The sequence below is a fragment of the Vombatus ursinus genome, unplaced genomic scaffold, assembly GCF_900497805.2.
Source record: "Vombatus ursinus unplaced genomic scaffold, bare-nosed wombat genome assembly UNPS02010639.1, whole genome shotgun sequence".
Classification (NCBI taxonomy): Eukaryota; Metazoa; Chordata; class Mammalia; order Diprotodontia; family Vombatidae; genus Vombatus; species Vombatus ursinus.
This window is the reverse complement of record NW_020950417.1, coordinates 4,923,231-4,938,448: the sequence shown is the minus strand read 5'-3', so window position 1 is coordinate 4,938,448 and position 15,218 is coordinate 4,923,231. Positions and strand designations below refer to the sequence as shown.

The window sequence follows — 15,218 nt, the reverse complement described above, 5'->3', positions numbered from 1 at the left end:
AGGTCCTCTTCTACTATGAACCACTTTCAGCATTGTTTTTATAAAAATGGTAGAAGCAGCATTGCCTGTCTAATTCATGGTCACATCCCAAAAGGAAGCTGGAAACAAGAATCTTTCACCCTTGAAGTTGAGCACCTTCTTCTTACTAATCGATTCTAAGCACCACCTTATATCACCCAAATGGAGATTCCAAAGTTCCTTCTGGACTCCCAAGTACCTCAGAGCCACCACCACTAGAGGCAACAGGTGCAAGCTTCTTTGTTGCTTTTTAATGTACAAAAAGGTAGTTAAATTGAGTCAGACAAAAAGAGTCTGTAAGCACTTCCTAACAAAACAGGGGATTTTTTTTTCTCTTCCTGTCATAAAACAAAACCTATAGGACCAAGACAGCCAAACCCTTTGTTAGCTCTTCCCCCCTTTAATTTTAAGTTATTGCTATTTTATTTTATCTTTTCACTTCCAAAGCATGATTTCCCTTTTATTTTAGGAGGGGGGGGAACCCAAATAACTCTTCAATAGTGGGTCATTCCCCTGAAAGAAATAGGTCTTTCATTTTTCTGGAATTAATTGCTTTGTGATTAATGTTTGGCCAGCCAGTTCTTTAGACTGTGGTTTCTGATTAATGGAAGGGGGGCCACAACATCTACAACGAGGCTCTCAGGTATTCACAGATTATTTATTACATCCTCAGGACCTGCCTGCACTTTTATAGCACTTTAACCAACATTCATGATTTACAGCATCCTCGTTAACCCTTCCCATTGTCCTTTACCATGAGGTTTTTATGTCTCTGTGCTGTTCATTAACTCCTTTCTTAGCAACAAGCCAAGCTTCTTTTTTTTAAACTAATGGGTACATAGTTTAAATGATTCATATATGCAATCTGACCACTGCAGAAAGCCCCCTCATTCTCCTCTCCTTCCTCCCACAATGGCAAATCCTGATGTCAAGATCATTTCTGCTGAAACACACATGGAAGGAGAACTATTTTACTACACAGTTGCTATCAGTAGTGGGAATGCTCAATCAGTAAGCATTTATTAAGCACCTACTAAGTGCCAGAGAAATGGGCTAGAAGTTGAATCAATAACAGACAACAAATTCTGTCAATACTGGGAGCCAGTGTAGATAATACAGGTTGTCTTTCTCTGTAGAAGCAACTATCATGATGTTTCCACTACCTATAAAGTTGCCTCAACTCCCCATTTCACTTACCTACATAGGTACCAAGTCACATGTTACTCAAGATACATTTTCACAATGTTTTGATAGAATGGAAAGAGAAGCTAGACGACCTGGGTTCAAATACTCTTTCTGATGCTTATTACCAGTGTGAGCTAGAACAGATCACTTAACCTTAACTTCTCTGGTCCTTGGCTTCCTCACCTCTAAAACTAGATGGTCTCTGAGGAACTATACAGTGGTCTCCCCTACACCTTTGATTTTATGTATATTCCTTACAATCTACTTTTCTGCCCTTGATGAGAAATATTGAATCAGCATTTTCTTAGGTCCCTTTTTAATATATTTATATTCCTTCTCCTGGGGTCCTCCTCATCTAAAATCATAGTATCATATATTTAGGCTAGAATGGACTTTATAGGCAATCTAGTCCCACCCCTTCATTTTTCGGATGAGGAACTGAGGCTTAGGGAATTCAAGGGATTCCCTTAATGTCATACAGATGACAGGTAACAGGTTCAAGATTCAAATCCCAGTTTCCATCTATGCTGTCTTCCAAAAACTGCACCCCATTCCCCTTCTAAATTTACCTAGTCCTATTCATTTCACTGTCATCCTTCAGGTTACCTAGGCTCAAAATCTTGGAGATAATTTTGATTCATCCCTCTCTCACAACCTCTTGAATCATGCCCCTCCTTCCCTTTCACCCTGCTATCAGAACACTGCAGGCTCTCACTTCTTTTACCTTAACAGTTTTCTTCTAACTAATCCTCCTGTCTCTGGTCTCACTCCTCTTCAGATCCATCCTCCACACTACCATCAAAGTTAATATACCTGCTCTGGACATATCATTGCTCTATTCAGGTCCTCCCCATTGCCATAGACTTGAACCCTTGGCCCCAGCATTAAAGACCTTCCACACTAGGGCTGGTTCCCTTTCTAGTCTTATCTCACAATAACTCACATTTTTATATCTCTGTAAGTTATGCAAAGCACTTTACATATATTATTTCATTAAAGCCTCACAATAATGAGTGGTAGGTGCTATTATCTCCATTTTGCAGATGAGGGAACTGAGAGGTTCATAGTAGTTAAGTGACTTGCCTAGGATCACACAGCTAGTATATATCCAATTCAAGTCTTCCTGACTCCAATTCCACCAATCCAACCACTATGACCCTTATCTATCTCATACCACTCTCCTTTCCATTAAGATCAGTTCTGACCGAATTAAACTAATCTCTGAAGCCTATGGTCCCTCTATTCTCCCTTGTGCCCATCCCTCAGTTTTCTCCAGTTTCCATCTGTTGAAGTTTATGCCTTCTGGAATTTCTACCTCTTCCTTGAAGATTTCCATAACTCCATTAGCTGTGAATCTTCTCTCTTCCAAATTTCTCACAGAGATTCTCCTGGAGAACTGATTTGTACTTATCTCTGACATCCCAGGTATTTGTGTAGTCTTTTCTCCCTTGTTTAATTTTATGTTCCTTGAGAATGTGTGCTATATTGAGGATTTAGTATCTTGCCTGTGACAAGCACTTAATAAGTATTTGTGGCATTGAATGGAAAGCTTGGGAAACAATTCTAATATGACTATTTTAAAATTCATGGCTTAATGGGAGGTGACAATGGCTTTTCCTTTCCTTCCATAGGCAAGAAAGGATGGAAGTAAAGCATATTTCACATTTCAGTTTCCACACATTAACTCTGAATCTTGCCTCCACCCTCTGTAGAAGTAGATCAGAATCATACTAACTCCTTCTGAGTAGGAAGAAAGACAGTTCAGTCTAATTGAAAGCACACTAGAGATTGACAAGATTTGCATACTATTGCTAACTATGGTGTCTCACTGAGTGACCTTGAGCAAATAAATCCTTTCACTTTTTTGGCCTCAGCTCCCCTTCTTCGAAGCTGAATAATAAACCTGCCTCTAGGATTCAAAGATGTAGACAGATATAATTGCTATGAAAGCATTCTGGGAAATTTTGAGAAAAGACAGTAAACATCCAAACAAAATTATCTTCAGTGACATTCCCAGAAAAGTAACTATGAACATAAATCAAAGCAGAAATCACTACAGGGATTAAAACCAGAGCACCAAGTTTTTGGTTACAAAGTCAGGCTGCTAGCTTGCTGCAGCAAAAAAAGAAGTTTGGGCCTGTCTATGAAACTGAACTATTGTATTGCTACTGGCAACAAGACAGGACATGCAAAGACAATTTCAGTAAAATCCACAAGGGCAGGAAAGACCCCATAACCTTTTATGAAGCTTTCGACCATGCAACATTGACTCCAGCAACACCTACTGGTGAAAGAAATAACTACCAAACTATTGTTCAGTGCATTCCAGGTAATACGGGCTCTTCACTTCCTTCCAAGTGAATTTAAATCTTGTTAAAAAAAAAAAAAGAGGAGTGGAGAGAATGCCATCCAGTTTGTAAAAAATGTTGAATCTCCTTAGAACATATAAACAAGTAAATAACTCTGTATTTATTGGCTACACGTTCCCAGATGGCTTTGATTTAGGGATCAGAGGAATTTCCATTAGACTGGAAACCTCAACAAGACCATGGACATTTAATGTTTCTCTTGCTTCCCTGTGTTATATTTACAGTGATAAAATGGGTATCCTTATTTTTAATTAATAATGATAAGAAATGAAAAGGTGAATGCAATAATCTGGAGAATAAAGCATAATTTTACAAGTGTGAATTAACATGTAGTGCATTGGAAATCCTTTGGAATACTAAAGCTAATTTTCACTTGGAAGAGTCTGTGGAATAAAGCTGCCACCAGTTAAATAAATATTCCTTTGCCTTCACACCTGATTGAAAACTGATGACCAAACTTAATCCCAGAGTGGAGGTGGGAGAGATGCTCTGAATTAACTTTTAAGTTATTGAAGTGTGTGATTGTCAGTGTTCTCAAGAGGGGAAAAAGCTTTTTGAGGAGTCTTCTTTATGAAACTAATATCAATCCTAATTTTTCCCTTGTATGAAAATATGTGTTACATGCTGGGCTGATGTCACACAAATTCAATTATTCTTCTCTTTTGATCACTTAATCCATTCCAAGAACAAAGTTGCAAGACAGAAGCCTGCGTGTTCCTTCTGGTCCCCATATTAAAAAAATAAAAATAATTTTTAAAAAAAGTTGTTTGATCTGTTCCAAAAGGCTACTTGTAATTAGAGGCTGAGTACTTACAAGTCTGATTTGTATATTATTTAAACCAAGTTAATCATCAGCTTCATTTCTTACCCCCCTTAACAGAATAATTCAGGTTACCATCTCAATAGCTCCTTCTTACTATAAATGCAATACTTATATTCAGGCTATGGTATACCTGGCCAACTAAACATCAATTAAAATGGAGTTCCAGGCCATTCCTCCTGCCCCTAAAGCCCACCCCAATAAATGACGTGTTCAGAATAGGCTATTATATCAACAATGACAATAAGGGCCACAGAAATTGAGCATGCAGTGAATGGGATATGCAACATACTACTGCTTTTTACCCAGCAGCCCCAGCTGCTGACTTAATGGTAGAACAATGAACCAAAAAGTGACATGCCTGGGCTCTCTTTCCAGTTCCTCTCAAAGGTGTGACCCTAGGCCAAATGACAAATCCTCTCATTGCCTCAATTATTTATAATAGCTTCCACATTCACAGGAAGATGCAAGGAGACTAGATTCACAGCACTTTGAATCCCTCAAGATAGCAAGTCAACCAAGTGACTGTATTGATAAAGATACTGTTGTATCTTCATCATCGCTAGAGCAGCATAGCACCAGCCCCTAAACAGGGTTTCTGAAGAGCCAACAAACAGGATAAAAGTGTTGTTGTTTTTTTTGTTTTGTTTTTTTTTTTTGGTTTTTTTTTTAGCGTATCAGACGTAAGATTTAAAAAATACATATGAAAGACAAAGAACTATATACTGGATTTGAAAACAAAAACCTGGAGGCACTACTGATGATATTTAAAATTCTTCAGTTCAGGATTATAAGAAATTATCAACAAAGAGCTACATAATCTGTATTTGCACTGATTGCTAAAGGTAAGGAGTGTACTAACCAGAGAATATCAGAATACAAAAACACTCCAGCCTGTTGAGAAAGCCAAACATGTTTATCACAAAAACGATTTCAAAAAAAAAAAATGAAACGTTCTCATAATTACAAACTCTTCTGAATACTGAGTTTTACAGTCTCTCTTCAAAATTGTCTTTTTAACAGTTAAAATGATGCAGTGACAATGGTTTAATATGGAAAAGACCCCCATACAAATCATACACGCAGTTGTTATGACTTCCCAATATTCAATCCAATCTAGTTGGCACTTTGCAGTCAGGCGCTGTCCGCCGCACTTCAATGCGCCAGTTAGATACACAAGTTGCATCCAGAACATGTCATTTGACAAGCAAAATAGAGCAAAAAACAGGGCATCAAAAGTGTTCTCTCATCACGGGGATATTAAAAATGCTCTTGCTGCCTAAACAACAACAATAATAATCGTAGCAAGAGTGTACACACACAAACTGGTTACGTGTCCATAAATACATAATTTATAAATATATCCTATATTGAACCAATTTCGTGATGTACACATGTCGAAGTTATTTATTGCTAGATACGTATGAGTTATTTATACTGATGTCACTTATTGCACTTATAAGTGCCACAAATTAACCTCTATTCAGAGCGATTGCACACATTCCTTATCCGTTTCTATACCAATGGCTTTACTAAGGTGCAGTCTGTTAAAACACACACACACACACACACACACACACAACTTTCACACCCCTTCGTCCCCTCTCCCCCACAAACTGCCCCCTCCCCAACCAAGCAACTCCAATGGGGGATGTTGTATCAATCAATCAATTTTTATTGCTCAATGCTACAAGACAGAAATAAGTTAAAACTCGGCACAGCCACCAACGTCATTTTTAAGGCTAGACGTGCAGGCTTTTTCGTCTGTCTGACCCTTTGCCTCGCTCTCAGTCCCCTAATCCTTACCAGTTGTTCCTTGAGAGCAGTGAGAGTGGCTTCTAATCGATGCTCCTTGCTGTGCGGGTCTCCCGCAGGGACAGCCGAGGGCAGCGGCTGCGGGAGCCTTGGCGTGCGGGGAACCGGCGGCGGGGGTGGCGGAGGCGCTGCCGACTGCATGGCCAGAGCCCCTCTCACCAGCGTCTGCTGCTTGTCCCTCAGCACCTGGAGCTCCTGGAGGCCGGCCAGAGCGGCATGCAGTCTCTCGCGAACCCGGCTGCGGTCCCAGCCCTCGGCCGGCCGCTTCATCCTGGTCTGACCACTTACTACCAACATGTCCGAAGGCTAGCACTGCTGGCAGGGCATAGCCAGTGGGAGGGGAGAGAAGAAGTGTGTGCTGGGGGCGGGGGCCCGAGAGAAAGGGGTCCTGCACCCCGCCCCCCAGCCCGCACTCGGGAGGAGGGCGCAAAGCGGGGCCAGAAGGGATTTCGAAGTCCAGGGAAGACGGCGGGGTGCTGGGGGTAAGGGCGAAACGAGCTGGGAGGGGGCCGGAGGAAGGCTAGACTAGAGCAAAGGGAGTGGTGCGAAGGTCCGCAGCGGGGCGTTTCGTGCAGCGCCAGGCAGCCCCCGGGCCAGCCTGTTACCTGGCTGGATGCTGATATAGAGATTGAGCCTGTGCTCAGGGGCCCTCCCCCGTAGTCTCTCCTCCTCCTTCGCGCCGATGCCCCTTCCCCCGCCTCTGCTCCCGGCAATGGGGAGGAGATGTGGGGATTTCTAATGGCTACGCGCAGTTCCACACACCCAGAGGTCACAGTCCTTCCTAGGCTTCCTTACCCCTCCAAGTGACCCACCCTCCACTGGGGACAATTCTTGTTGTCAGTTCTCTCTCTACCTCCTCCTGGCAATTATTAGAGGCTTCCTCCTGGCTAGGAGTATGTTCTCTCTCTCTCTCTCTCTCTCTCTCTGTCTCTCTCTCTCTCTCTCTGTCTCTCTGTCTCTGTCTCTGTCTCTCTGTCTCTGTCTCTCTGTCTCTGTCTCTCTCTGTCTCTCTGTCTCTGTCTCTCTCTGTCTCTCTGTCTCTGTCTCTGTTTCTGTCACTCTCTCTTCCCCATCCCCCCCTCTTTCTCTTGCTGAGTCAGTCAGATAGATGTAGTAAGAAAAAGCAGGACTTCTGTCTCTGAAGTATTGATTCCCAACTTTTCCCTCTCAATTCAGTGACTGAAGTAGTAATGTTTTACCAGTAACTTAATGCCTCAACAATGAAAGGGAGTGAGAGAGGGAGGAGAGGAAGATAATAGTATTCAGATAGGAAGCAGCTTTTAATGACTCGATTCAGTGCAATTCAACCAAATTCAATGAGCATTTCTTAAGTGCCAACTATGTGAAAGGCCAGGTCCCACAGAACTGAAGACACAAACAGCCTCTCCTCGAGGCGCTTACATGGGGGTGGGGTAGGGTCAGAAATTGAGTTTGTGTATTGGGAGTGGGGAAGCGGCAGGAAGTGGGGTGAAAGCTGATGGAGATTCTAATTCTGGTTGTGATTTCAGAATGAGTATACTAGCCACCTCCATCCCCTTTCAGTAATTGTCGTTAGAACCTTCCTGCTAGCTAGGAATAGTATGCTCTGTCTGGGCTGAATTGATCCTGGACAGCCAAATAGCATCAGGCTAAAGGACAGTAAATTCTGGGATGCCATGTCAAACCCGGAAAGGGGCTGACATGGGTGAAGAGGATGAGAAAGAGAAGAAGGAGAGGAGAGGGACATAAGAATGGAAGAGTTCTGGTTAAGCATTATGAAAATGTTGAATTCAGAGGAACATATATCAGTTTTGTAGGAATTCTTGGAGCATGAGAACAACATACCTCCAAAGTATGAATTTTTATTTAAAAAGAAAGTTCGTGTTTCCTACTTCTTCATCTCCTGTGTTCAATCATTAGTGAAGTTTGTGATAGATCAAGCACTAGGGTCAGGAAAGCTTGAGTTCTAGCCTTAGCTTTTATCACCTGGGGAAAAGCGATGACTCAATTTTCGATTCTACAAACATTTTTTTAAGTACCTCCTATGTATAAAGACATTATGAGTTGCTGGAGATGTGAAGATGCAAAAATACAGTATGGCAGCAGTTTTATTTAGATTCAGATCCCTAGAAACACTCCTGCTGCAAAATCCAGATTCCTTTTCAAGCAATGAAGGGGCCTATGCGAAAACCAAACACCATCATTAAAAAAAAATTGTTGAAGTTTTTGTTTTTACATAATAGTCATTTTAAGATTTTTGTGTAGTAGAAATTTATCCCCTTTGTCCAAATATAATCTGAATTAGCATTTCACTTGTAGAATTAAGGGGGGGAGAGGTGGGAACATGGTTACAATCCCTGTGTAAGGCCTTGAAAGAATAACTCATTGTCATTCTCCTGACATTTACCCAGGTAAGTGACATGAATCTTGTGTTAATTGTCTCACTTTTTTGCTTTCACCTTTAAAACCAGCTGGGATAGTCTCTCCCTTTTTTGCCAATAATAACTTCATATAGTGCCCACTTGGATCAGATAGCTTTATAACATTATAAATAAGACCATAGCATCAAAGATTTTAGAACTTGAAGGGTCATTATAGGCCACAGAATCTAACATTCTCATTTCACTGATGTGGAAACTGAGGCACATAAATATTAGGTACTTGCCCAGGGTCATACAGTTAGTTTTGTTGTTGTTGTTGTTGTTGTTTGGTTTTTTTGCTCTTTGTTTTTTGTTTTTGCAGGGGGGAGAATAGATAGATTTGAACCTAGGTCTTCCTCATTCTAAGTCCAATACCTTATCCACCATATCATCCTTCATATTCCCTTTTGTTATATTGGAGATATGTGTAAATATGGGAACATTTTGGTCCCATACTCTCATTCCCTCAGTCAGTTATTGTGTTCAAAGAACCTGAAGTCTAGATCTGGAGGAGGAGGTAGCAAGGTAGCACCTTGCTGCCCAACAATTTCCATTTTGGAGTCCCTGAAAAGGAGGGAGCATCTCTAATACATTGGACTTCTCCCATATAAAAAAGGAAAAACTGGGAAGCAATCTTTGAAACTATCACACCACCACAATCCAGGGAGCAGTTTGCTATTGTCTCAATCTGGAAGCAGATTTGAACGCCCATAGCATCCTACTTCTCTTCCTAGTGAGTTGTAAAGAATATCCTTTAATAAATATCCTTTGGACACATGAGTTTCCTTTTCCTTTTCTTAGTGCAGATGTTTGAGTTACCACATGATCACTCATTTGGAGAGGCATTGAAATGGGCAGGATAAACTGACCAAATCTCCTCATTTTAAAATTCCTTAAATTCATGAAGCCTTGTTCTAAACTGCTGTACTGAGTGACTCTAATTTAGGCAGGAACTGTAGCTATAAAGTACCTTACCTTGTGCCACTAAAAGGCACTAAATTAAAGGCTTTTTGATGACAATCTCCAGCCCTTTCCTCCTACCCCCTCCCAACCAATTGCAAAAGACTCTTAGATCTGGAAAGAAAATTTAAGTCATCCTGTCTTACAGACTCAGTTTACTTGTAAAAAAAAACTGAAGCCCAGAGAGGTTAAATTATTCGATTGAAGTAACACAGATAGTTAGTTAATTATTGGCAGGAACAGAAATCAGGTCATAAGAGCATAGAATTTTATAGCTGGAAAAGATATAGTACAATCAATCAAATCAACAAGGATTTACTAAATACTACTACATGCCAAGTACTGTGCAAGGCACTGGGCATATAGGAGTAAGTGTTTGTATATATGTATATGTGATAAATATATGTATATATACATGTGTGTATTATATACATACATGTACACATTTACATACTATATGTACTTTAACCCTAACATAATGATATCATTTTGGTCCTCTTTGAGAATGAAGGACAACCATGACTACTAATCATATACATACATATGTATACATATATACTCTCTCTCTTTGTATAAACACACACACGCACACACACACACACACACACGCGCGCGCATACTTACACATACATAAAGTAGTTAAATAGAAGGTAGTTGGGGGGGGGGCAGTCCTGGAAGTTGCAAAGATAAGGAAAGGCTTCATGAAGAAGGTGGTATTTGAATTGCATTTAAAAGGAACCCATGAGCTAGAGATAAGGAAGTAGTGCTTTCTCAGTACAGCAGGCGATCGGTTGTCAATCCTCTCATTTTTTTAGATGAGGAAACCCAGGGAGGTGAAATTGACTTGCTCAAAGTCACCCAATCCAATGCTCTCTCCACTGGCAACTTAGAGAAGTAGTTGGAGAACCTGACTGATTCATGATAGCCAATAGTGGTAAATAGGACTCATCAGCAGATGCGTTGTGCTAATTGTCAACCAGTAACAGTGGCTGAGGCCATTAGCATTTTCTCAAACAAGCAAACAGCAAGCATTGACTAAATGGTAAATGCAGAAAAGGAAAAGGTGATTTTATTGTTCATTTTTACCACCTATTAGGAGAAAAAACCTAGTCCCACATTTCACCATATAATCGGCATACCCTCTTTTTTCAGTCCAAAAATTGGTTTATAACTTTTCATCACATAATCGTCACATATAATTCTGTTTATAAGTCCATATAATTCTGTTCCTCACATCACTTAAAAGGTAAACAAAGTGGCAATGTATTCACCAGTGGCATATGAATACCCATTTATCTCTGTGTATCAGGAGCTGCAAGCCTAGACTTCTCAGGGCACGTGCATTGTCAGTATTCAATTTTAATATATATTCATGAATATTCCATGTATCCTAATCTTACACCAAAGACAGTTTAGTAATAAATGATTCTTAAGTAATACCGGCATAATTTTTTTTTAAAAAAGCTCCACATAATGGTCACACCCCACTTTTTTGCAAAAAAATTTGGCATAAAATCTGTGATGATTATGAGGTGAAATGTGGTATGCTCTGTTTGAGCCTGTGGGTTAGATCAGGGTCAGAGTTCTGTTCTATTAAATATTTTTTGTTTCAACTGGTGAAATAAGCACATTTATTTATATTCCAATTTTCCTGGCTATAGTGATAACATGTAACAACTTGCTTCCTCATTATTATTTCTTCAGTATTTCAAGGATCTCTGATCTCATGAGGCAGGGAATTCCTTCTCTGAAGTCTTACATAGTAGATAGTTTAATGAGTTAATGAGGCCGAAAACAATCATCACTTGGTGACCAACTTTCTGGTGATGAGATTATTTATAATATTTGAAAATTCTCTCATAACCTGGATTTGATTAGGAATTAAAACCCTCAGCCCTGTGTGGACTCAATCCGCTTCTGCAATGATGGTGCCAGGGACAGATATGCATGTATATGTATACATGTATGTATATGGTTGTTGGTGGTGGTTGTCCTCATTCTCAAAGTAGACCAAAAAACATTGGGATCAAGGTACATTTAGTGTGTATATGTGTACATGTATGTATATCATACATATGTGTATATAGTATACATATATGTATCACATATACATATATCTATATATTTCTGTGTAAATACATGCGTGTATGTGCACACATATATACAAACACTTATTCCTAGAAAGACCTAGAAGGTTTAAAGAATCATGAAACCTTCAGAAAGATTATAAACATTGACTCCCAACTCTGTGGACTTTCTCTACTATGTCCTCTTGACAGGTGCCACCCCTCCCTCCTTTCAACTTCTTTTTATATATGGTCTTTCCCAATTTGAAAGTTAGCTCCTTCTTATATCTATCAGCATTAGCAGATGCTTAATAAAATCTTGTTGACTTTGATGTTAGTACTGTAAATATAAGTAGCTTGTTCCACTACTGACACGTGAATGTACTGCTGGAGGAACTTGTTTGTAGTTGTCTTGATACTGTCAATAGAAATGAAGCCTGAGAGGAAAGGAAATTGCAGCAAAATGAAAGGATGACTCATCAGTGCTCTTTGGAGAGGCAAATAAAGAAATTGTTTTTAGGATGAATCTGAAGACAAAAAGAAACATCATTTCATGGAACATTTAGACCTCTCATATTGCAAAGCTCATAATAAGTACTCTCAAAAGGGCTGCCATGAAAATTATGGCAGCTGATGCACAAGCATATGCTGGAGGGAATGAAGAGGCAGACAAACTCCAGAAAAAAAGAAAGCTTGATGAGACCCTGCGGATTAAGTAAATCCAGACTTTGATACTCAGTGCAATGCAAAGGTGTGTGAAAGTAAAGATGGTGAACAATATGTTCCAAATACAGGTTGGGTGTAGCCAAAGGCTTTTATATCACGAACAATTTGAAAAATGTATCAAAAGATTCGGGAAATGGAAGGCACTAAATAAGAGAATAAAAATAAAAAGTGATTATATTTGTATAGATAAGAAATGACTCATTACTATGTAAGAGTTATTCCTGAATCAGCTGTCACTGTTTCATCAGACCTCTGGTTTATAGGATTGGAGTAACCCATATTTAAAATGGAAAGGGACACTAAAAGTCATCAGGTCCAATACCCTCATTTCCCTGTCAAGGAAACTGAAGACTAAAAAAGTTGGTGCTTGCTCAAGGCAGAATATGAACCCAGCCCCTCTAAATCTAAATCTAGCCTTCTTCCTTCTACTTCCTCTTTCACACTGATGTTAGAGCAAATTAAAAAAAAAATATAAAACTTGAAGGAAGGATAAAAATGAATGGACATCAACACCAAATATGACAATCTCCTACAGAAGTTTAACTGATATAAATTAGGCATAATGAGGAGACCAAAGGAGATTAGAAACAATCTCAGCCAGCAAACATTTGATTTCCTTGACTAACAGAGAGACCACAGCCAAGTTCAATAGTAGTTTAAAATTCTTTTTGTAAAATCTTGGTGTAAAAAGAAGGTTGGTGGAAGATTATGAGTTGTATCACATTATAAAAAGAAAAGTGAGAAGCTGCAGATTGGAAAAACAAGTTTAAAATGTTTTGGTAAATAAGTAAAATTATATGAAGGTTGTTTAAGGATTGAAGAGAGCAACAAAAAAGGTGAACATGGAAAAGATCTGTAACAATTTTTATAACAAATTATTTTCACATTGGACAGTGGAACTACCATATTTGGACTTTGATATCACCATGAGAGATGAGCTGCATTAGGCCCTGGAAATATCATTGAAGAAAACAAAGATGGAGAAAATAGCCAGACAAAATCCAGTATAGACAGAGGAAATCATGTTGAAGGTGACATTATCTTAAGGACATTGAGGAACTGATTCTCAAGGTATCTAAAAGAAGAGAAAATATCAAAGGCTTAGAAAAATTTTGGACCTTATCACTTTAAAAAGACAACTGAAAGGATGTCAAAAACTATTGACTCAATATGCTTACATTCACATTTCTACACACTTTTTTTTACACATAATTTACACAGGCCTCAAGGACATTATTGATGAAGGTATGAGAAGGGAGCAGTAGGCTTTCACAAATTATATTCCATAGTAAACCACATCTTTACAGTCACACAAATAACTGAAATGTATAAAGAAGATAAGAACTGAGATTAGTGCTTGATGAAATACTTTGTTCAAAGAAGTATTTAATGTGGTAGAGCAAAATACCAACTTAAAGGCTTTCTTCCTTAGAGATTTCACCCATTAGTACGTCAAAATCATGCAAAATTCCTTTGAAGATGCAACTGAGATAACTTTGCTAAACTATCTCCTGATTATGAATTATTGAATAAAAGAATAAATTATATGTTTACCAAAGGTGTTTGCCACTGTCATGAAACATTCTACATGACAGGACATGGTTTCCATAGATATGATGATATTGTCCAGACAGTTTGTAGATGATATTGTGCTAAGTGCATCAACACCCAAAACATCCCAGAGCCTTCTAAACTAAATAAATAATCACTCAAAAAGGTTTATAGGTTAATGAGCATTCATCAAACATGTGCTGGGCTCGGTGCTAAGTTCTGGGAGTTAAAAAAAAATGAAAAAGAAAGATAGCCTCTTCCTTCAAGGAGCCTACAATTCAATGGGAGAAGAAAATACACAAAAGGAAATAGAAAGGGGGAAAAGGAAGGTACCTGGAATGCAGCCATATTGGTGAGTGCAGCCAGATGGGAAATGTAGAGTTTGACCTCTCCACATAGGAAAAAACAAAACAAAACAAAACACTACAAGTGGATGAAGAATACCTCTTGTTCATACTATGAACTGCAATTGGATGGACAATCCACAGGGTCGGGTCCATCAGTGTTTTTATCTTTCACAAACAGTGTAATTGGACAATGAACTGGGACCAGAACTGAAAGAAGCAAGAGAGTAAGCCAGATTGCTTCTAACAAATTATTTAATTCTTTTACTGACTCCATGTTCCCCTTGAAATAAAGGTTCATTTTTTTTAAGGTTCATCTTTTTAACAACAATATTCTTCTGGTGTTCTTATAAACAAGATCAAGTGATCTTGTATAGCCACAAGTCTTGAACTTTTATAGTCTCTTGAAGAACTGAAGTTGTAAATCACCCAAAAGGTAAAAAGAAAATAGTGGGCATGTGCAGGCTACGGTCCATTACAAATGAGGAATTTCATAAGAGAAGCTGTGTAAAGTATATCATTAGGGAAATATATGATCAGAAAAAATATATACCAGTCACTTAGCAAGAGAGATAGATAACCAATGCATGGTCTACGTGCTCCACTTGTAACCACATAATTTCTTTTCCTGATGCAATTTTAAGAAAATGAGAGGAAAGCTCTCAGCAAATTTGATGTTTCCTCTATGACAGATTTAGGAGAAGGTATGAATAAAGGACAAGACAGGATGGACAGGCATGGGTGAGTTTTGAACTGCATTATTAATAGGAGTACCTGTATTAATGAGATCATAAGCCCAGTGGAAGATTCTTCTGCTGGAAGTGTTCTTATGGGGTTTTTCATGTTAGTAAGATTGTTGAATGAATGAATAAATGAATGATATTTTAACCAATATGTAATATATTTTTTCCAAATAAATGTTTTTAGTTAAAAAAGTGTATTTTATTTTCACAGGTTTTAAACCA

The 15,218-nt window shown here is 38.9% G+C and overlaps 1 protein-coding gene across 1 annotated transcript in view; it reads right to left on the bottom strand.

Moving 5' to 3' along the window:
- DACT2 (dishevelled binding antagonist of beta catenin 2) overlaps window positions 1–6,775 on the bottom strand; it is a 17,085-nt gene extending 10,310 nt beyond the window's left edge. Inside the window, exon 1 of the mRNA XM_027854864.1 lies at window positions 6,199–6,775. Coding sequence (XP_027710665.1) covers window positions 6,199–6,504 — 306 coding nt within the window. The 5' untranslated portion in view covers window positions 6,505–6,775. The remainder of the gene's footprint in view (window positions 1–6,198) is intronic.
- Window positions 6,776–15,218: the final 8,443 nt, after the last annotated feature.